Source organism: Asparagus officinalis, chromosome 7, assembly GCF_001876935.1.
Source record: "Asparagus officinalis chromosome 7, Aspof.V1, whole genome shotgun sequence".
NCBI lineage: Eukaryota > Viridiplantae > Streptophyta > Magnoliopsida > Asparagales > Asparagaceae > Asparagus > Asparagus officinalis.
Window position 1 is genome coordinate 62,566,707 of NC_033800.1, and position 23,537 is coordinate 62,590,243.

The 23,537-nt window shown below is 35.0% G+C and overlaps 1 protein-coding gene across 1 annotated transcript; it reads right to left on the reverse strand.

Moving 5' to 3' along the window:
* Positions 2,589–5,556, reverse strand: LOC109849759 (auxin-responsive protein IAA10-like). Its single transcript, XM_020419631.1, has 5 exons — positions 5,224–5,556; positions 4,176–4,504; positions 3,992–4,094; positions 3,436–3,497; positions 2,589–3,088 (listed from the first exon to the last, which is right to left on the reverse strand). Exons 1-5 carry the CDS (start codon positions 5,466–5,468, stop codon positions 3,027–3,029), a joined length of 801 nt encoding a protein of 266 aa, XP_020275220.1. The 5' UTR covers positions 5,469–5,556; the 3' UTR covers positions 2,589–3,026.

Consider the following 23,537-nt stretch of genomic DNA (forward strand, 5'->3'; position numbering starts at 1 on the left):
ACCCAACTCCAAATCGGATATTTGGAAAAGCGATCGGCCCCCATATCAACCTATTCCCTACTATCTTCCCTTTCTTGTGTGATTAAACCATCAACAACGGTGTTATTAAGGTTCAAAAAATTTACTTCATCTTGAATAGTGGATAAAAGGTCAAAAATGTTACTGTAGTATATAGACTATGTTTAAGACCCAAACTTACACTGTAGCATGATCAATGCTAAAAAAATTAGTGCATCCCATATAGTAGATCTATGATTGAAAAATAATATTGTAGTATGAACAATGAAGTTAATTTTTCGCATCACATTGTAGCAAGGATAGTGTTATTGTGCCATGAACAATGACTTTGAGGATTTGCTTTTAAGTTAGAAAGTAATAGATACCTAAACCACCTAGAAACTTAGTTTTCGTTCCAATTAATTATTTGACCTCACTTTCCTCCTAAATTTTCCCTAAAATTTCAACAATGCCCTAACCTATTCTCACGTGTAATGCATGTGCTCCCGATCCCTAACCTTATCAAAGTCTAAAAGGTGAGAACATTGTTGGGATTTTAGGAAAACTTTAGGAGGAAAGTGGAATTAGGTAGTTGATTAGAACAAAAACTAACTTTGTAAGTGGTTTAGATATAAATTAGAAGTATGAAGTGGTTTGTGCAAAATGACATTAATGCTATGTTTGGGAGTTCACTAAGAGAAGTGAAGGAAAGGAAAGGTAATATAGGGAAAGGAAAGGTAAGGAAGTGGAGGGAAAATATAATGGGAGTTTTGTAAGGGGAATGGAGGTGAATTTAAATTTTGTTGTTTCAGAGTTCTAATTATGAGAAGGAAATGGAAGTAAATGAATCTTAGCCATTGATTCATTATAATAGAGGGTTAACATGTCTCTTTCATTATGAAATTTTACTTTCCTTCTATTCCCCTCCTCTACCCTACAATTTGGAGGAGAACAAAACTAAACACTTTCCCCCGCTTTCCCTCCCTTACCCCTTCTAAAAAACTCCAAAACAGAGTAACTCTTTTTTTCCCTTCCCGAAGCCCCCATTACCCTCCATCCAAACATAATGTAAATATAAGAGCATCTCCAGCAGCTTCCCCATTTCTCACTTTTGGAGAATTTAGTTAGGTTTTTGGCCCAACAGATTCCCCATCTCATTCCCCAAAATAGGGATGGAGGAGAAAAAATGGGGAAGCTTCCCCAAATCTGCAGCATTCTCCAAATTTTTGGAGGAAAAAATGGATTCTTCAAAATGGGGAAGCTGTTGGAGTTGGTGTAAAAATTAGTTGGAGAATATGACTTTTGCTTCCCTATTTTGGAGAAAATTTTGGAGAAACTGTTGGAGATGCTCTAAGTATTGAGATGGTTTCCAAAGAAAAAACCCTTTTAGCAATAGGCGCTCTCCGATTTTGAATTTTTAATTTCTCCATCAACATTAAGATATTAAATTCCGAATATATCAAATTACAAAGTGCGTCTTTTAAAAAAAATGCTAATTTGATAATTTAGTCGCAGCATCCATTAATCCATTAATGTTGCCGTGTGTACTACTAAAAATACTAATTTGGTAATTTAGTCTTTCTACTTTACCACTGATCAAATGAAAATATTTGTAACTTTGATGCATTTTACTGAAAATTTTCAGCTTCGTTTATGACTCATTTGCTTCTCCATAGCACTTCATCTTTTAATCCGAGTCCCTTTGTCAGTGCACTGCAAAATCAGCGCACTCTCTCTGTTATCTCATGTAAGAGTTTTCACATCAAATTCAATCATGGGTCAATTAAAGGCAGCATCTTGATACTTGCAATTCATTTCTCAGAGTGAACAATTTTTCAAAACAGCCAATTTAATTCTTTTATTTATAAAATCGACCGATTTTTTTTATTTATCAAAATCGACCAGTTTTTTACCACGTCAGTCTAATCACCTTCCTAAATAGTCGGGTTGTCAACCCCGACTATTTAGAAGTACGTTAAACCCCTATTAGAAGTCTTAAACCCTAAAATTTTATGTCCTAAATAGTCTGAGTAGGCAACCCTGACTATTCAGGGCGGTGATTAGGCTGACGTGGCAAAAAACGGGTCGGTTTTAATAAATAAATAAAAATCGATCAATTTTAAAAATAAAAAAATAAAATAGGACTGTTTTGAAAATTTGTTCTTCTCACAGCTCAAAAGAGCTTCAGACCTTTTCCTTGTATTTTCCCAGTATGGGCCTGAGTTTGAGCATCTCTGAATTCTTCCAGCTTTTCCTGGATACCTACTTTCTTTTTCTGTTTGCTTTCCAGAAATTATAACAGCTTTATATCCAACCCCTTTGTAAGGTAGTGAACCACATATCATTGGAGTCAAGAATGAGAATCTCTTTGTTCATCCGAGTTGAAACTTGCATCTTAGCTTAGTAAGGCTCTATTGAAATGGAAACAACCTTCATTGATACAGGAAAAAGGGCAAAAGGATAAATGCCACGGCTTTGAATTGATTGCAAGCCTCAAATTAACCACAGCAATACACTTTGCAAAGCCGTTTCATTCATACAACAGTATTTTGACTCAAAATTCAAAAATGCGTTCAAAAATTGAAGGGTGGTAGCCTCTAAAATTACAGAGCAAACTTCAAACAGTACCAACAAGCGAGAGAACGAAAAGAGAAACACATCCGTACTGCTCTCTTCAACAATCAGAAAGAGGAGTATGTTGAACTCTCTCAAGACGCTCGGCATACGAACAAAAAACCATTATTTACAGTGTGATAACAGAGTTCATTAACAAAATATGCGTAACATCACATTGAACTCAAAAGGCAATCTAGAAATCAACCCAACAAAGGTCAACCAAAAAACAAAGAAACAAAAGAAGCCATCGAGAGGCAAGATCAAACAAATGCAGCAAGTGCAGTTGATTGCAAAAACATTAGCTCCACGCTTCTCTCGTCTCCCTAAAGCTTTTCTCTATTATTTTTCCCCCCTGGACTTGAATCTCCTTGTTCTTCTGGAAATGCTTCAGACCTAGCTCACACTGTTTCATGCTAAGCAGTCTTGCGTCGTAGTAGCCCACTAGTTGAGGAGATTTCGGATTGAAATCTCGGTGCTGCATTGAGAGTTGAATAGGGTAATCAAAAGATAATTAATAGTATCTAAATTATGTGTTAGTGTTGACCCAACTTCATAAAGTCACATTGGAGCTTGGCTCTAACTATACAGTAGGTACTTCTTAAACTTGTGATTACCATCTAACCAACTTCGAACTAAGTTAAAACTCTTTTTAACTTCAGGGTTCATCATCACCTTGAGAAAATAGTATGGACCTTAAACTACGTCATTTGGATGTATGCCCATAGTTAAGTTCTATGAAGAATAACTTTTCGTTCTCTAAATACAGTAGAAGGCTGTTGCCAACGACGCGACATTAAAAGAGTTGAGGGAGGACTGACTTACAAAGTCCATTGGCATCAGAGGTCCTCATAATTCTAAGTCTTTTGACAGTATCCAAGAACATCCTGTTCAAAAGAAAATTTAACCACACAATTAGACAACAAATCAACTATTGACAAACATCATATTGTAGAAAACTTGCAATGCAAAATTACAGACAACCAACTAAACAGAGCTACAAACTATAAAAACAGGCAGAGTAATCTTAACAACTAATCAGCTGTCATTTACTGAGATTTGAAGATCTAAATAAGATCGAGCAATTAGATTACTAGTTCGCAAAACCAACAACTTTAGTTAAAGTTGCTTGGTTTTGTAAACACCTCTCTACAGTCTCTTGAGTTGTTCCCACCCCATTAGATGTTTTCGATCTTAACAATACCAACGCATACAAGAGCTGAAGGGTTACCTCCAAGTCTATAGCCTACAAGTATTTGTGTTGAGCATTAGATAAATGCAAATCATCCATAAATTTGACTTGTCATCACAAATGCATCCAAATAAACTATTGCTAATAATAGCACAATCAGCATAAATAAGTTAAATATGGATATCATACCCCCATGGAACGTCCCCAACTAGCATCCAATCCCCGTCTTTATCTTCATAAGTCAATGCAAATTCAGACGAGCCACCCAACAACTTTGATGTCTTTGCACTATCTATCATCGTCAAAATCAAACAATCACAAACAATAAATTCACATCCAATAAACTACAAGAGAACGAGTAAGAAAAGCGTACTTGCCGACGAGCTAAGTCCAATGGTGGGCTTGTGGAACATGATCTCGAGAGACAAAGCGAGTGCTTTGTAGGATTGATGGGCATTGAGATCGACCTTTCGACCAATTGGATCTCCATCCATGTTCACTTTCACGAATCGGGTAGCGCCCGCATTTTTAAGTTTATTTTCTTGGTTAGTTGAGTTGATGTATTCAGTTTTGTTGTTCAAGTTTTGATTGTTGCTCTTCTCGTTGGTTGTGGCTTCTGAGTCTGAGGCGTTGTCTTTCGCTTGGTTGACCAAGCTGTTTATTCTGAAAGCTCTGATGGGAGGCCAGCCTACCACCACTTGACTGTTCACAAAAATGAATAATTATATTAGCCACGAAGGCTAGAATGGAAAAATATGCCAAAAGTATTAAAATGAAAAAATCACAAGAAATTCTAGACAACAACGAAAATAGTCGAGAAGATATTTGTACAAGAATGTTTTAGTAAGAGCCCATATATCTCAATAATAGTAAGGCCACTGTTTCCTTCACTATAACTTACTTGGAAATTAACAGAAAAGGAATAAAACTATTAACAAAAGAATACAAAAAAATGAAAAATCACAAGAAATTCAAAACAAGTAGAGGAGAGGATTTGTACAAAAAAAATGCCTTTAGTAATAGTCCATATATCTCAATCACAGTAGGCTACTGATTCCTTGAATTTCCCCAAATTGTTGGTTCATAACAAACGTTACAAAGTTACTTGGAAATTTAACAGAAGAACGAAGAACTTAATAGCTCCTTGGAAGGAATGATTGTTAATAAATATTAATAACAATAAACAACAGTTTATATGACCAGAAAAAAAAAAACTCTACCAATGCAGAGTTGTATCTTTAGCATAATAATAGAAAGAAAACAAGAAACATACAAATACAAGGATCAAATAAGATGAACACATAGACCCATTAACAAAAACAACAGAAATCTCTTAAATCCTCAGAAAAACATAATCACAGCAAAATGAAGCAAAATCCCAAAATTATCAGTAAACTAAAAGAAACCCACAAAGACTTCACCTTTGCGGCTTAGCTACCTCCGACGACGAAACCGACGACGAAGAGGTCACAGGCGACGCACGTGACCCGCACGCCGCCGGAAAATCCTTGGCAGTCAGAATCCGTCGACAACCTCCGCCGCCAAAATCCCCCCAAGTTCCCGCCTTTTTCTTATCTCCGGTGACCCTTTTAGCCCCCAAGCTCAGCCCAAGCTCCAGCTCCTCCTCATCCGGTGATGGTGGCGATTCTTCGTCATTTTCCATCATTTTTTTATTTTTATGTTTTGTGGGTCGGTTTCTCTCTCTTGTTTCTCTCACTGGAGAGTGGAATTTGGATGCTTATAAAATGGAGGAAGGAGGGGGGGACGCGAGTATTTTTGTGGGGTTTGGGGAATCGTGAGAAGGAGAAGATCACGTGAGGAGCGCGTGAGTTCGAGAGGGTAGGGACTGACACGTGTCGAGTGGTGGTGGTTTTTTATTGAAAGCCTGTCAAAGTATCATTTTTTGGCGGGCTTTAAGCAAAAACGCCTCTAAAAAAGAGGATTTTGCTTGAAAGCCTGTCAAAAAGTAACACTTTTAACAAGCTTTTAACAGTAACTTTCTCTCAAAAACAGGGAACCAAACAGCCCCTTAGTGGCGGGCAACGGGTTTGTAGTCTGTCGACCCGGGTTCGATTGCTGTCTAGTGCTGTGTTGTGATTGGCGGGAGCTGTGGGGCCCGAAATATTTTGTCTTTGTTTTGTTTTTCCGCTTGTTTTTGAGACTCACTATACAGTCACGCCTTTTTTTTCTAGTGCACTGGAATTTTGCACATAGCTCCTGAACCTTTAGCTTATTTGACTGTTCGAACTTTCAGTTTGGCGGATATTCTTCTCGTGTATTGTTCTCGTTTATTGCCTATTTTAGATTTATATTGTTCTCGTTTATGGCCTATTTTAGATTGATGAATAAAGTCATACATCTCGATTGGTGCGTGCAAAAGAACTGGTATAGATATAAAATAAAATATATTTATCGTTACTTCTCAATGACAAAAAGAGAGAGTTTTGTTGACTATATTATTATCATTTTTCTAACAAACAGTTGAAGACCCAACATCAAGTTTCATGAACTGAGGAAGCTCTCGCCCCAATTTTGACTCAAGTTCCCTCTTCTGATGGGCACAACGACTCTAAAAAAAAGATCGAAGTAAAGTTAATAGGTTTAATTAATTCCTCGGTCGCATTGACTCTATTCCCTCGCTCGGACCCACTTCTCAATTAGTCGCCGTATAAAAAGTTGTTCCCATTAATTAAAGAAAAATTCTTTAAGGACCCAAAATATGGGACCAATAGAGGGGACAAGTGAGGTGTCCCCCTCCTATTGGATAATGAGTTGGTCATCATTAATGATGGCTAACTCATTATCCAATAGGAAGGGGACACCTCACTTGTCCCCTTTATTGGTCTCATATTTTGGGTCCCTGTAGCAAAGCTCTTAATCAAATGAACAAACAGTTGAAGACCCAACATCAAGTTTCATGAACTGAGGAAGCTCTCGCCCCAATTTTGACTCAAGTTCCCTCTTCTGATGGGCACAACGACTCTAAAAAAAAGATCGAAGTAAAGTTAATAGGTTTAATTAATTCCTCGGTCGCATTGACTCTATTCCCTCGCTCGGACCCACTTCTCAATTAGTCGCCGTATAAAAAGTTGTTCCCATTAATTAAAGAAAAATTCTTTAAGGACCCAAAATATGGGACCAATAGAGGGGACAAGTGAGGTGTCCCCCTCCTATTGGATAATGAGTTGGTCATCATTAATGATGGCTAACTCATTATCCAATAGGAAGGGGACACCTCACTTGTCCCCTTTATTGGTCTCATATTTTGGGTCCCTGTAGCAAAGCTCTTAATCAAATGGTGTTTCTATTAGTTTTTAGAGGAAAATTTACTCAATGACCCAAAATATGGGACGAATAGAGGAGACAAGTGAGGTGTCTCCCACCTATTGGATAATGAGTTGGCCATCATTAATGATAGTCAACTCATTATCCAATAGGAGGAAGACACATCACTTGTCCCCTCTATTGGTCTCATATTTTGGGTTCCTGTAGCAAAGCTCTTTTTAGAGATTAGCTTGGCGATCCCTACTACTGACACGTGTGGAAGAAAATCTTGCTCAAATTGAAGCCTGATGCGTCGTTTGTTTTTGGGTATCCTGAGGACTTGGTGAACAAGCAAGTGTAGATGTTCTACTAAATTACTTGGATCTACTCTAAGCATGGTTTATTTTATTCTACCTTACCCGGGTTTTTTTTTAATTCGAATAAGTTGGAATGGTTGTTGGGGGCAACAATTTTATAATCTGCTAATTATCTTGTTAATTAAAATAAAGACGTAAATATGTAATTTATATACAATGTATTTATTAAACGGGTTGGGTGAACTTACATATCCCGTCAGAATCTACAATATATCCTTATCCACGTGTCTAAACTTACGACGCGTTTGTTTCGTGTTTTTTTTTTCACTGTGTGACTGACATGTGATATTAAGGCAAAAAATTCATGGGTCTGCTTTTGGATTTTGATGTATGCAATCAAAGTCAATCCTTGTCTTAATAAGATTTAAGACATTCAACATGGCTAATGAAGTAAATTCTAGGTATTGTATATCTAGATAAATGTAGAATTTTGTTAATTAGCCCGCCTACATCTTTAGGGTATAAACTATTCAGACCAAGACTATATAGGCAAATCATTTCAATTTGCAATCGAATGCATTTTCCGTATATGAGTCTTTTCATGAGTAAAGCTTATGGTCAATAGCAACCTGACTTTTCAATGAAGGTTAAAATCATAATCAACAAGGACAATAGGAATAGTATTAAAAAAACTGTAAATTATCGCGGTAACTTGTACCTTCCAATGAAAGAAATTATCGCGGCAATTAGAAATTAAAGAAAATAAAATGTCCCCGAATTCATAAATAGGTGGACAGTGGGGCCAACCTAGAGAACACTACAGCGACAACCCGACAAGGTGGTCCCCGCTCATTGAGCCCCTCCAACACGTGAGATACGGGGGACACGTGAGACCACCATAAATAGAACTAGGGGCCCACACAAGTTGGGATGCAAAATTGGATATCTACACGAGATATGAATACGTACGTATATAGTTGAGTACACAAGACAGATCAGATGGTATCCATTTAAACGTGTACTAAAAAGATGTTAATCTTGAATTATTAGATTATTGAGATTTGTATAGAGTTCTCATTGGCTGATATTTTTTTAGTATGCATTTAACGTCATTGTTAATTTACGGTATATTTTCTCTAGGTGCAACATTGAATCCATGATACTAAATATGTGTACCAAAAAAATATATATAAACTCGTGGACATTTAGACTTTGAGATTTGCGAGCAGAATTTTGTAGTTGGCATCTTTTTAATACACATTTAGATACACCGGCCACTTTTTCAAAAAAAAAAAGATAAAGTGTAAAAATATATACGCTTCATGATAATAGACTTGTCTAAATAAATTCAAATTTCATATCAAAGTTCATCAATCATTCAACATTGCTCCGAAAGATTACAAAAGTTTTATTTTAGATTCGTGTCGTCAAATCAATTTCCGTTAAGAGGCTGTTTGGTTAGCTAAAAATATAAGGAAATCAATTATAAGAATCATATTTCCTATAATAGGCTCTTTTCTTGTGTTTGATTCACTTATTAAAACTAAAAAAAGGATAAAATCAGATGAGTTGTCACGATATTATTGGATAATGTGACACATTTTTAAAGAAATCAATTTTATGAATTTTTTAAGGAAATAGATGGAAATCAACTTTTAATAGCTTTCTTATCTTATTTCCTTTTCTTTGATTATAGGAAATGAACCAAACAGACCCCAATATGATAAACATAGAGGTCAATATCATCACCCCTCTGACTTGAAGCTCGTATATATTTTTCGTATTCGTATACGTATTCTTATCTTAGTAACAGTTGCTGATAGTTAAAAGTTACTGATATTATGTTGTTACTTATTCTAGGGGAAAATGTGTCAAGGCCCCAAAATGAAGAATCTGAGGTAGCCCAGCCCCACCAATTATTTCTGTTACTCTTTAGCCCCAAAAGAGTGTAAAAAGTGTGGCCCAGCACAAAAAGCCCACCTTTATACATATAATGTGTGTATTTTGACAAACCTACCGAAAATGCCCTCTTCTCTCTCCTAGGAAACCGGCTCCTTGACTTCTCAATTCGGTGATCTCTCCCATCGCAGTTAAGGTGAAACGACGGCGAAAAGTGAGGGAAAAAGCACAGGTTCCCTGCATTACAGACCCGCTTCGTCATCATGGGTTATATATTGTCTAATTTTATCTCTCACTCTCTCATTTATGAAATTAGGGGTTTTATCTTCAACTTTCAACAACCCCTTATGCGCTATAAATCCCCTCACTTACTCCTCATAACTATCCTCATAACTTCCAAGCACCCCCAATAGCCATCAATGACTTGATTCACATGGTGTTTTTAGGCGAGAAGACCATATTCTTGATGCTAAGTTCGACAACAAGTTTTTTTGAACTGAAACTTGATGTGTCTGAAAGACTAAAAGCACCTCAATAAGCTTTATCATTGATATATAAATCTGAGAGGCACCACAACCTGAGTTTTTCAGTTGATAATAAAGATGATTTGAAGTGCATGTTGGAGCACAATCGAAATATTGGTTGTACAGAGATTCACATGCAAGCTGTTGTTAATATAGAGTGTTCCACTTCCGAAAAAAAAATCAAAAAGTTATTACTAAAATGTACGTAATTAATGAACTCTTTATAACATTGGGCTTTGTGTGATGTAAACATAGTGATTTCAGGTTTCAAGGCCGTAATTAATGAACTCTTTATAACATTGGGCTTTGTGTGATGTAAACATAGTGATTTCAGGTTTCAAGGCACAGTCGAAAAACATTTTAAGTGTTTTTGGCTTTGTGTGATGTAAACATAGTGATTTCAGGTTTCAAGGCACAGTCGAAAAACATTTTAAGTGTTTTTGTTCTTCAACATTCAAGAACAACTTATGCGCTAAAAATTCCCTTAATTACTCCTCATAACTGTCCTCATAACTTTCAACAACCTCCAACGGCCGCCAAAGGCTTGATGTGCATGGTGTCGTTAGGCGAGAATATTATATTCTTCATGATTTGAAGTGCATGTTGGAGCACAATCAAAATACTGGTTGTACGGAGATTCACATGCAAGATGTTGTTAATATAGAGTGTCATACTTCTGAAAAAAATTAGAAAATTATTATTGAAATGTAAGTAATCAATGAACTCTATTTAAAACTGGGTTTTATGTGATGTAAAAATTATGATTTTAGGTTTCGATGCACAATCGAAAAATATAGTTGTCATCTCTGATGGTTAGATGTTAACTCTTCATCTTACATGTTAAGTTTCTCCGAGATATGTTAACCTTTACATGAACATGTTAACTTTCATGTGACCATGTTAAATTTTTTATGAAGTTGTTAACTTTCATCGTAATGTGTTAACTATGCATATTGTCTATTAAATTCCACTGCTCTATGTTAAGTTTATTTTACGGAAAATGGTTAATTTTACTCCTAGTCAGTTAACGCTCACAGTTGCCTTTTTTGTTTACATAAGAAGCTATTAATTTAAAATATCAGAAGATAATATTATACTATAGCGTACATGATATTTCACTGGTTGATTAATTTGTCTAGCAATGATGCCTCTTTAAATACATAATATAGTCATCCTCCTCCAGGAAATGCTTCCAATTCTGAGAGAATCCAAAATGATTGTCTGTCCGGTGAGAATGCAATGAGAACTGGTGATATTTTCAATAACACTTCTATCATTCCTCAATGTTGGTACATAACATTAACTGAAATTTGAAACTGTAAATGAATTGAGACTAGCTTTGCAATACTATTCTATGGTGAAAAAGTTTGATTATGAATTTGTAAAGAATGAATCCAAATGTATCTGAGTGTATGGTCGATATAAGGAGACATATGGATGCCCTTGGATGTTGTTTGCATCTCCTGTTAAAAATGAAAAAAGAATTAAAATCAAAAGATTAGTGAATGAACATAGTTGCGGACAACATACTAACTTGTTAGGGAAATCACGAGCATCTTGCAAATTCATAACAGCCCAATTACGACCTGTGTTAAAGGTTCGACCTGAAATCTACCCAATTAATGTGCAAAAGGAGTTCCTCACTCGATATGAATTGAGACTTGAATACAGTAAGATATGGTGGGGTAAAGAAAGAGCATAAGAGGATATGTACGGTGATAGCTATGAGTCTTTTGATCAATTAAGATGGTAAATTTTATAGTTATTTTATTAAATGTACAAATTTTGTTCGTAGCCGCTTATAGTACAATGTTAGTTGTTAATTTATCGTGCAATATTTTACCCTTAATGTTTCACGTTAAGTTTCATTGATATATTTCAGTTGTCACCGTGGGATGTTATGTTTCATGAATAACTGTTAGCATTTATGTTAAGATATTATCTCAATTAGACAATACTTTTAACAGTTAGCTGTTAACTTTTACTCTTAGACGGTAACTTTAAAAAATTAATCCTTATTTGCTGCAATGTATTGTATTTACATGAAATATGATCACATTTTTGTACAGGTATGAGCAAATGGTGAAGCAAACGAATTCAGGAAGCTACATTTGCATTGATTAGAATGAAGGGAGATTCAGAAGACTGTTTATATGTTATGCTACTTGCATCGTTGGTTTCTTAAATGGGTGTAGACCCCTATTATTTTTGGATGAGACCTTTTTGAAAGACAGATACACGCATGCTCCTAAGTGCCATAGCATACGACGGAGACCAAGGGATATTTCCACTTGCGTATTGCATATATGATCAGGAAAATGTAGATAATTGAAGATGGTTCCTTCAAGGTCTGTGATCCATATTGTATGAAAGGTCAGACCCATACAATCCTCCCCACTAATTGGTAACTATTTCTGATGCCAACAAGGGGATTCGAGAAGCCGTGAGAGAATATTTTCATGAAGCAATTCACTCAAGATGTGTACTGCACCTGGTTGAAAATTTTAGATTAAAGCTAAAGGATTTGGGAATAAAGGTAAAGGACACACAAGTTTGAAATTACCCTAGAGGGGGGTGAATAGGGTAATGTGCTAGTCTAATCTGATTTTAATGCCAATATAAACTTTATCAAAAAATTATTCTTGCAAGTATGATATTCAAGGAGATATGAGCAAGTATATAAAATTAAACAAGGGAGATGAACTACTAAACAAATAAGATAGTAGGCAATGAGACAATCAAACAAACAATATGACCACGAAGTTCGGTCCTTCCGACCTACGTCTCCGCTCCCCACTTCTGGGGAGAATCCACTATCTAAAAATATACTACACAATCGGTTTTCAATGCTCACCGACAAACATTTACAATACTCACAATGTAAACACATACTACACCATCTAAGTATTAGCCTAGCCCGTATCGCCTTCCTCAAGTGCTCGAATTTACAACCTCTCTCTAGGCTATATTACCGACGCCACTCCTCTTGAAATCGACCCCGTCTCTCACCACACACTCCTCTCGGTGTACTTGTGTATTATAAAGTGATCCTCATAAATATTCTCGAATATAAAGATTTTGTTCTCTAATAATATGAGAACTCAATAAAGCTCACACTCAATGTATCACTTACCACAACCCAATAATATAGTGTATGAAAATACTAAAAGCTCAATAGGGTGTGTGTGAACAAAGAGCAATAATCAAAACTAAACCAAATTTAAATTCTAGCTTAATAAAATGAATAAATAACAAATAATTATATAAGACTAGAAATTAAGTTTAGAAGAATCTTCTCTGAGATTCAAGAAAGAGAGATGGATAAAAATGAAGCTCAAACCGATAAAATCAATCTCCTCTTTCTCTTGTAAAACTTTCCTCACAAAAACTTGTAAAACAACACTTAAACAAACTTTAAACCCTTGTAAATCTTGATTAAAACTTTCTTAGTAATAGGGAGTGTTAAATATAATGGGGTATATATAGGGTAGAAGAAACCAGCCTAAGAAACCATCACAAAACAACAAAAACAATAAAAAACACAAAATCTGGAAAATAACAGTTACTATGCAATGACTACATTATGAGTCGACTTATGACAGGCATGAGTCGAATCATGTCTGCATGAATCGACTCATAGGTTTATCAGTTGACCCGGCAGATAAAACTGCTAACTGTGTAATAGTTCATGAGTCGACTCAACACTGTAGTGAGTCGACTCAAAACATGCACAGAGCCTGTTTTGAGCAGAAAATCTGATTTACAAATCACTTTTAAAAATAGCAAATAAATTCTAAAAAATATAAAATTTTGGAAAATATTTATAAACATTATTTAGAACATGTTACAAAAAAACTTTAGATATCATTCCCCATTTGTGAAATCCCATCATTTTGCAAAAACACACAAATACATGTTTATTTTAAACACTTGAATTTTGATTTTTGACTTAAAACTTGTTTTGAAACCTTTTGAAATGTTTTTATGGACTTAATGAAATATGTCTATAATGATTATTTAGTCCATAATATACTAATATAGTATTTGCATAAAAACACCTATGTTTTAAGAAAAAATCATAAATATATGTGTGTGTAATATTGAGTTTGAAGGATTTGCACACAATATATATAAGACTTATACTAATATACCCAAGTGAAGTATGAGAAGCTTGCTCTCTTGAATCTTTAACTTGATTGTAGCTTTATTTCAAGTATCAACTGTTAGCCTTCTTGTTTTGATGATGTTTAACAAACAATTTACAACTAATGTTGTTTGTCTAGTATTTATGTTTTCGTATTTATTCTAGGCAAACAACGAGTTGGAGGATGGATGGAATAGAGCTTCAACGATCATATCCAATGGAGGTTGCCAGAATTGTGGAGTGAAGCATCGTACAATTCAAGTTCAAGATCCAAGTTTAGCTTCATCCGCAACGTGTACTAAGAAGAGCTTATTGAAGATCAAGATCTAGCTTGGGTATATTTAGTATAGATTTATATTATGTGTGTTTAATACTCTAAGCTCAATATCATATACACACACAGTTATTGGTTTCTTCATATATCTATATAGTTATATAGATATACATAAGTTTTGGTTTCTATGCATATATATAGTTATATATATACATACATGTGTTTTTGAGTTTTCATGTTTATAATATGAAATCACATGTTTCATATTTATTATTGTGTTTTAGTATATATTGCATAGAATATGCAATTTTTGTGAAAATATTGTTTTCTCAGTTTATGGACTTAACAATAATCATATACATATTTTATTAAGTCTATATAATCATTGTGCAAAGTTTCAAAACATGGTTTAGCCAAAATATCAAAATTCACATGTTTACTTTTTCGTGTTTTGGACTATTTTTGTAAAATGATGATTTTTCACAAATGGGAAATGCAATTTGGAAAATTCTTTTTATAACATGTTCATTTACATGTTTATATATATTTCCCAAAGTTTTATTATTTTTGGACTTCATTTGTTATTTTTAACAATTTTCCAAAGTCTCAAATCAGCTTTAAAACCTGTTTTTCTGTAGTATCAGATTTTGGTCGACCGCACCGGTCGACCGCTCATATGTTTATTCGTCAAAGGGCAGCAGAGAGTTTGTCAGTTGACCGCCACGGTCGACCGAGAGCTCGAAATTTCCATCGGTCGACCGCACCGGTCGACCGACGAAGTTCTGCGTGTATTCTCAGTTTCAGATCTGGTTCGCGGTCGACCGCGATTTACGGTCGACCGCCGCTCTGTCAGTTCTATTTCTAACGGCTATTTTTGTTACCGTTGCTGGGGCTGTTTTTGTCATTTGGTTTGGGGTTTTTGGCTGAGGTTCTTGGAGGCTATAAATACCCCATTGATCTCAGTTCTCAAAGAACCTAAGAGAATGTTTTAACAAGTTTTAAACGAGTTTAAGTTTGTTTAGTTTGTTTTTGGGGTTTGCTGTTACAAAGAGGAGTTTGCATCATCTGTTGAGGAATTCATCTTCAATATCCTTTCATCCTCTCTTTGTGTTTTTAGAGAAGTTTCCTTAACTCTATTTCCTAGCATTTCTACTATTGTATTTCATATCAATCTTATTGCTAGTTCTTATTGAGTTAAGTTTTTATTTATATCTCATTGTTACACACACCCACTTGAGCTTATTGTATTTGCATACATAGTATATTAGGGTTGTGAGAGATTGTAACATTGAGTTGTGTTTAATTGAGTTCTCATCTATTGTAAAGAACAAATTTATATTTGTTACATTGTGAGATTGTAATGTTTTCGGTGAGCTAGAAAACCGAGTGTGTTGTGAAGTTTTCGGTGAACTAGAAAACCGAGTGTGAGGAATGAACGTTGATCGGTGATCGTTGAAAACCGACATAGTGTGGTTGTAAACGTTATTCGGGTGAGCGTAGAAAACCCGGTTGTGATAGTGGATTTCTCCCCGGGAGTGGGGAACAGAGACGTAGAACGGAAGGTCCGAACTCCGTGATTATATTTCTTGTCGCCATTGTCATTAGCTCATTATTTATATGATCCACTATTTAGTTCATATTGTTTACCCCTTGTGTTAGTTTTATATCCTTACATATACATATATCATATTGTATATCTCTTTGATAGGATATATCATCTTGTGTTAGTTTATATATCCTTGCATATATATATTCATCATATAGGATATATCTCATTGTTCATATTGCTTATCCTAGCTTATATAGTTGTTATATTTCATACTTGCTAGGATAACTTGTTAATTAATTTTAATTAGTAATTAATCGGATTAGATTAGCATAAGACCCTAATCACCCCCCCTTCTAGGGTCTAACAATTGGTATCAGAGCTTGGTGCTCTTTGATTTAAGGTCTAATCACATTGAGTTAAAGATCCAAGTTATATTATTTGTGCTAATCTTATTTTGATTACATTTGTATCTTGCTTGCATATTTTTACAAATTATGAATATGAATGATGCATCTTGTTTAGGCTATGATTCTAGTATTGCTCCTAAATTCAATGTTTTCCCTTATGCTCAATGGTGTTTTAGATTCAAATTATTTGTTCAATCTAAAAATATCGATTTATGGGAAGTCATTGATTGTGCTTATATTGTGCCCACGTTGGAGAAATCCAAGTGGAGCAAACATGATAAAAAGATGTTTATTATGAACAAGCTTATGTTAGAATTTTTATTAAATGCATTTGATTCATTTATGTCTAATAAGCTTGATTCTTTTGATAGCGCTTATACATTATGGAAATTCATAGAAGCGCATCAAGGAGACTTGGAGGCGATCCGACAAGCTTTGGAGGATCCCGTTTCAAGTTCTAAAGGAACATCATGCACACGGCCACTAGGCGATAGCCCTAGTGAGGTTTGCGAGTTCGAAACCATTAATGATTTACCTAATGATGAACTTGCTTGTGCTAGTGAAAAATTATTGCATACCTTTAACAAATTGCAAAATGATTTTATTGATTTAAAAAGCAAGCATGAAGATTTAAAATCCGATCATGAGAAGTTAGCTTCTAAATTTGATATCATTTCTCAAAAAAGTATTGCTCTTCAAGAAAATAATGATATGTTAAATTTGGAAAATAAAAATTTAAAATTGGATATTGCTAACTTGACTCATGACAAAATTAATGCCAACTTAGAAGTAGAGAACATACAAAATGATACTGCTTCCTTTATAAATAACTATTTATGTTCTACTTCTAAAAATACATATGTGCCTAAAAATAAAGATTTGAATCTTATGAATAAAAGCATTTCATCTTTAGATTCAATTTTGAAAACATGCATTAATAATCATAAGAGGCTTATGGATATGTGTGCCAAGTCTAAGTCATTATCTACTCATCATGCACACATATATAGCAAAATTTACAAATGCTCTATTTGCGGCCGTAAAGGCCATCTAGCTAAATTTTGCTATGATGCACACAAACATAAAAATGTCAATGCTCCTTGTGCATCTCATGTAGCTTCTTCATCACATGTACACACACATGCACCTATTGTTCATCATAATCATGCTCATGTGTATAGATGTGATCATTGTGGTCGTTTTAATCATTTGGCCGAATATTGTTTTGATTTGAAAAAGAAATCTTATTTTCCAAATGCTTCTAGTAGACCACATGTTTTTAAATGTGATGTTTGTGGTAGATTTGGACATCTTGCTAAATTTTATTTTGATTTGCAAAATGCTCCAAATTTGCAATTTGCTCTAAAAAGATCACCTTTGTTTAAAGATGTTTCTCATTTGCAAAATAATTTTAAAAGAAAATATTTATTTTCAAATGATTTCCGTGCACGAGCTAATGGTCCACAAAAACAAATGGATCTCTTTCATTGCACAAATTGCAATCGGAAGGGTCATTTGAGTGATTATTGCTTTGACCGTGTTAGTGCACTACATGTGCCCAAACGGGTTCATAACCCAAGGGCTTTGAGCTTTAATGATAGGGATCATGTCCCTAAATTTTTTGGTACCAAGAGTTCTTGGGTACCAAAACAAATTTGATTTTTTTTAAAACCAAGAATTTTAATGTTCTTATTTTTCCCTTTTCTTGGTTTTAAAAATTATGTCTTAAAATCTTTTTGTTATGAAAACAAATTTTCTTTGATCAAATCTTTTTTGTTTTCATGATTATTGATCTTGTTTTGATGAGAGGTTTGTATTTATATAACCCCCCGGATCATTGGGTGTTTATTCCCAAATCTTGTTTACCGGATGCTTAAATGTTTACATGGGTTGATACTAGCTCAATAGCTAGATATAATTACCTCTCTTGATTTTTAAAAATTAATGATGATTTGGTTTTATGATTTAAATTTTGATTTATGATTTCATTTGATTGATTTATTTTCATTTGAAAACATTTTGCATGATTTTCATGTTCCTTTTCTTTTGATTTCATAAATCTATTTTTGATCTTTATGTTTTTGTTAATGAGACACTTTTTTCATATTGACATATTTATATGTGTTCTCGTTATCTTTTTGTATGTGAGTGATATTTAGCATATTCATGTATGCTTGCTCACATGTTTTGCCTTGATCTTTATTGCTTATATTCTATATGGCTTTTTGATAGGGGGACCTATATCTTTCTATGTTTGATACTCACCTATGCTTATTGATAGGGGGAGCTTTCGCTCTCTTAATTCCTTTGTCCCCTTTTTTTATGTTGTCAAAGGGGGAGAAATATTATGAGTATATTCTTTCTTGTTTATATGCATGTGAATTATAATTTATATATTCATTTCCTTTCATGCATATATTATTTTTGTAAATTGTTTGTCATCATCAAAAAGGGGGAGATTGTTAGCCTTCTTGTTTTGTTTACTTCTAATGTTGTTTGTCTAGTGTTTGTATTTTCGTATTTATTCTAGGCAAACAACGAGTTGGAGGATGGATGGAATAGAGCTTCAACGATCATATCCAATGGAGGTTGCCAGAATTATGGAGTGAAGCATCGTACAATTCAAGTTCAAGATCCAAGTTTAGCTTCATCCGCAACGTGTACCAAGAAGAGCTTATTGAAGATCAAGATCTAGCTTGGGTATATTTAGTATAGGTTTATATTATGTGTGTTTAATACTCTAAGCTCAATATCATATACACACACAGTTATTGGTTTCTTCATATATCTATATAGTTATATAGATATACATAAGTTTTGGTTTCTATGCATATATATAGTTATATATATACATACATGTGTTTTGAGTTTTTATGATTATATATATGAAATTATACATTTCATATTTTCTATTGTGTTTTTGAAAACATTGCACAATTTTGTGAAAATATTATTTTCTTAGTTTTTGGACTTAACAATAATCATATACATATTTTATTAAGTCTATATAATCATTGTGCAAAGTTTCAAAACATGGTTTAGCCTAAATGTCAAAATTCATATGTTTACATTTTCGTGTTTTGGACTATTTTTGCAAAATGATGATTTTTCACAAATGGGAAATACAATTTGGAAAATTCTTTTTATAACATGTTCATTTACATGTTTATATACATTTCCCAAAGTTTTATTATTTTTGGACTTCATTTGTTATTTTTAACAATTTTCCAAAGTCTCAAATCAGCTTTAAAACCTGTTTTTCTGTAGTATCAGATTTCGGTCGACCACACCGGTCGACCGCTCATATGTTTATTCATCAGTGGGCAGCAGAAAGTTTGTCGGTCGACTGCCGCGGTCGACCGAGAGCTCGAAATTTCCATCGGTCGACCGCACCGGTCGACCGACGAAGTTCTGCGTGTATTCTCAGTTTCAGATCTGGTTTGTGGTAGACCGCGAATATTTTTGGTCGACCGCCACTCTGTCAGTTCTGTTTCCAACGGCTATTTTTGTTACCATTGCTGGGGCTGTTTTTGTCATTTGGTTTGGGGTTTTTGGCTGAGGTTCTTGGAGGCTATAAATACCCCATTGATCTCAGTTCTCAAAGAACCTAAGAGAATGTTTTAACAAGTTTTAAACAAGTTTAAGTTTGTTTAGTTTGTTTTTGGGGTTTGCTGTTACAAAGAGGAGTTTGCATCATCTGTTGAGGAATTCATCTTCAATATCCTTACATCCTCTCTTTGTGTTTTTAGAGAAGTTTCCTTAACTCTATTTCCTAGCATTTCTACTATTGTATTTCATATCAATCTTATTGCTAGTTCTTATTGAGTTAAGTTTTTATTGAATCTCATTATTACACACACCCACATGAGCTTATTGTATTTACATACATAGTATATTAGGGTTGTGAGAGATTGTAACATTGAGTTGTGCCTAATTGTGTTCTCATCTATTGTAGAGAACAAATTTATATTTGTTACATTATGAGTGTTGTAAGGTTTTCGGTGAGCTAGAAAACCGAGAGTGTGTTGTGAAGTTTTCGGTGAACTAGAAAACCGAGTGTGAGGAGTGAACGTTGTTCGGTGAGCGTTGAAAACCGACACTGTGAGGTGTAAACGTTATTCGGGTGAGCGTAGAAAACCCAGTTGTGATAGTGGATTTCTCCCCGGGAGTGGGGAGCGGAGACGTAGGACGGAAGGTCCGAACTCCGTGATCATATTGCTTGTTTGAGTGTGCTTTGACGTTCTTTCATATTTATGTTCATATCTTATATCGCCATTGTCCATAGCTCATTATTTATATGATCCACTATCTTGTTTACATTGTTTACCCTTGTGTTTATATATCCTTGCATATATAGTTTATCATATAGGATATAAGCTCACAATAATAAAGCTCCCAAATATACTCATATTTCTCTCCCCCTTTGGCAATATCAAATTGGGGAAAATGATAAAAAAAAGAGAGCTTAAGCTCCCTCTACCTATACGCATGGATGAGTTGAAACATAAATAGGGATTGCTCCCCCTATTTAAAAACCACATAGAATATATGCGTGTGAGAAAATATAAAATATTAACCACATATGAGATGAACCATAAGCTAAAATGCATAAATATTAACATTAAGGAGTTAACAATGATTTCATACATTGTCCACACCAAAACAACATAATCCAAGCTACATAGTTCAAACTCATAAACCAAAATAAAATAAATAGTTCAATATTCATGACATGCCAAAGTAAAAAATCATAGTTCAACACAAGCCAAAATAACACATCGAAAAGCACAAGCCACAAAGAAATCTGTCTTATGGATCTAATGGTCCTGGACCCGAAGGAGGATAAGGGTTCTGCATCATCCTAAAAAGGTCATTAAAGCTACTCTCAATGAGCGTAATATCTGTCTGTTGATGGCTCCTAATACCACCAATATCTCTCCTAATCGCATCCTGGAAGCTCCTAATATCAGCCTGGGTGCGCTCAATCACCTCAAATCTCATTCTAAGATCAACATGGATATTCTCTATCCTATCAAATCTCCCCTGGTCTTCATGGTGCCAATACTCAGCTTCAGCATGATATTTATACATCTGAGAATAAACTCCCTCTTCTAGGTTATCCATACGATCAACAATGTAACTGGGGATGTTGGAAGAGGATCTAAGAGGAAAATGACCACCAGCCCTAGAACTAGATCCAGAATGTGACGACTCTCTAGATGGTTCAGAATCAGAGGACTCAGGAGGAGGGACACGAGCTCGAGGATTATTCATCTCAAATTATGTGGTAGGAATACTCATCCTATGAAGAGCAGTGACATCAAAGAGGGGTAGGATTTTGACAGGGGGTTCATCTGATAAATTAACCTCAAAATAAGAGAAAATCTTGGTTAATATGGCCCCGAATGGAAGGAATGTGGAAGGATTATTGGCCATAATATCAAAAATGACATTGCCCCATTTGACATCAACATTCCCAACAATAGCATAGGTACCATGAATGAGTTCTTGGGAATAATGACTGTAACCACCAGATTTGGGAATGAAATTGTAACAAATAATTTGGCCAATAATTTTGGCCAAATCAGAGGCAGACTTGGAATTCAGTGGAAGGTGTTCATTAGGAAGAGTCAAAAGAGATTCTACACCAGGATCAATATATATAACATCATTTAGCAAAGTGTCTCCTAGTGGAATGCTAATAATTTCTGATAATTTATTAGAACAAAAACGAATATGATGCCTCTTGACACTGGATGTAATGTAAGGGGTTTTAGGATTGGATAAAATTACTTGTAAGTTTGCATAGAACAAATGTACAAGATGGGGATAGTGAGGCACACACCTATCACTAGTGAGCAAATCAAATAGTTTAGCAGCTTGAAAGTAATTGCTCAAGAAAAAATGATCAAAATCATCAAACTTAACAAATCTCCCGGGAAAAAGTTTAAACAGACACAATGAGCGATATGTACTAATTAGTGAGGGATCTCTAAGATATCGTTCATAAAAAGCATAATTGGTCTTGGAAGGAGGAGAAACAGGAGCACGAGAGGACGAGGCTTGCCCTCTACCAAATCTAGCATGTTTAGAAACGCCTCTAAACATGATGACAATGATAATGTAGGCTAAAAATAAAGAGAAGCTCTAAACTAGATAGCAAAGACAAACCCTAGAATAATAAACCCTAAATGAAAGCTCTACTGAACAAAGACAAGAGTGAGAAGAAGTATACCCAACAATGAGAGGGACGGGAGGCTAGAAGATGGCTGCAAAAATCCGATCGACTGAAAGAACGGAGGAAGAAGGAAGGGCTCGGTTGGCTTGAGGAATTGGGAACGAAGGAGTTGGGAACTTGGGGTTTGATAAAGAGAGAAATGAAGGGTTAGGATATGGTCAAAAGATAGGTGGACGGCTCAGATTAAGTCCCAAAAATGAAGTGGGTACAAACGGGTCCAAAACGGGTTGGATCGAATACAGAAACCAAAACCAAATCTGAAATTTGTAGTTCGACAGTCGACTCATAAGTCGACTGATGTCATCAGTCGACTCATGAGTCGACTGAAGACCTAAAAAATAGTTTTGATAGGAAATTGAAAAAGACTTTGATTTTAGAACTTTAAAAATTTATAAAAATTTGTTCTTACTACATCAAATGATTTCAAAAGATTTTTTGCAATAAAACACATATATAAGAATATACAACAAATTTCAAAAAGAAAAATTTGATAGATTTTCTTTTAAGGCATAAAAAAAGATTCATAAAAACAAAAACATCAAATGATCAAACCGAAATCAAGTTTGTTTTGGCACCCAAATATTTTTGGTGTCTGATTTTGTAGGGACATGACCCCTATCATTTAAGCTCAATGCCCTTGTATTATGAACCCATTTGGGTGTATGTAGTGCACGAATACGGTAACAATAGTCATGCAAATGTCCTTAATGTAAGCGTCAAAAATTAGCTATAGGTCCCCGTACGCGGCTCGAGACAGAGAGAAGACGATGAATGTTGCTATTCGAGTCATAGAAGCTCATTTGATGATGACAAACACATGAAGTGAGTCGACGGACCGTGTGAAGCAACAGAACTTCAGAATAACCAAACACGAACTGATCGGGAGCTACGCGTCGCTTACAAAAGATGAAGCACCCCTCATGTTCTATTTATCCCACATGTGATTCAATCATAAAAGTTTGTAGATCTCCTCATCAGATTTCCAATGCACTTTGAATCACGCAATTCCGAGTTCAAACAATGAAAATACGGCAAAAACGGACAAAGCACGTGAAACTACGTTCCGGGCCTCGCCGAGACACCCCTTGGTGTCTCGGCCGGGGGGGGGGGCCCCCCCCA

Bases quoted from the DNA above. Each gene is read 5' to 3' on its own strand.
- LOC109849759 (XM_020419631.1), bottom strand. From the start codon at position 5,468: ATGATGGAAAATGACGAAGAATCGCCACCATCACCGGATGAGGAGGAG. The intron at 4,095-4,175 runs GTACGCTTTTCT...TGACGATGATAG, and splicing joins TGGACTTAGCTCGTCGGCAA to ATAGTGCAAAGACATCAAAG. The intron at 3,498-3,991 runs GTATGATATCCA...TCTTTTGAACAG, and splicing joins GTTGGGGACGTTCCATGGGG to GATGTTCTTGGATACTGTCA.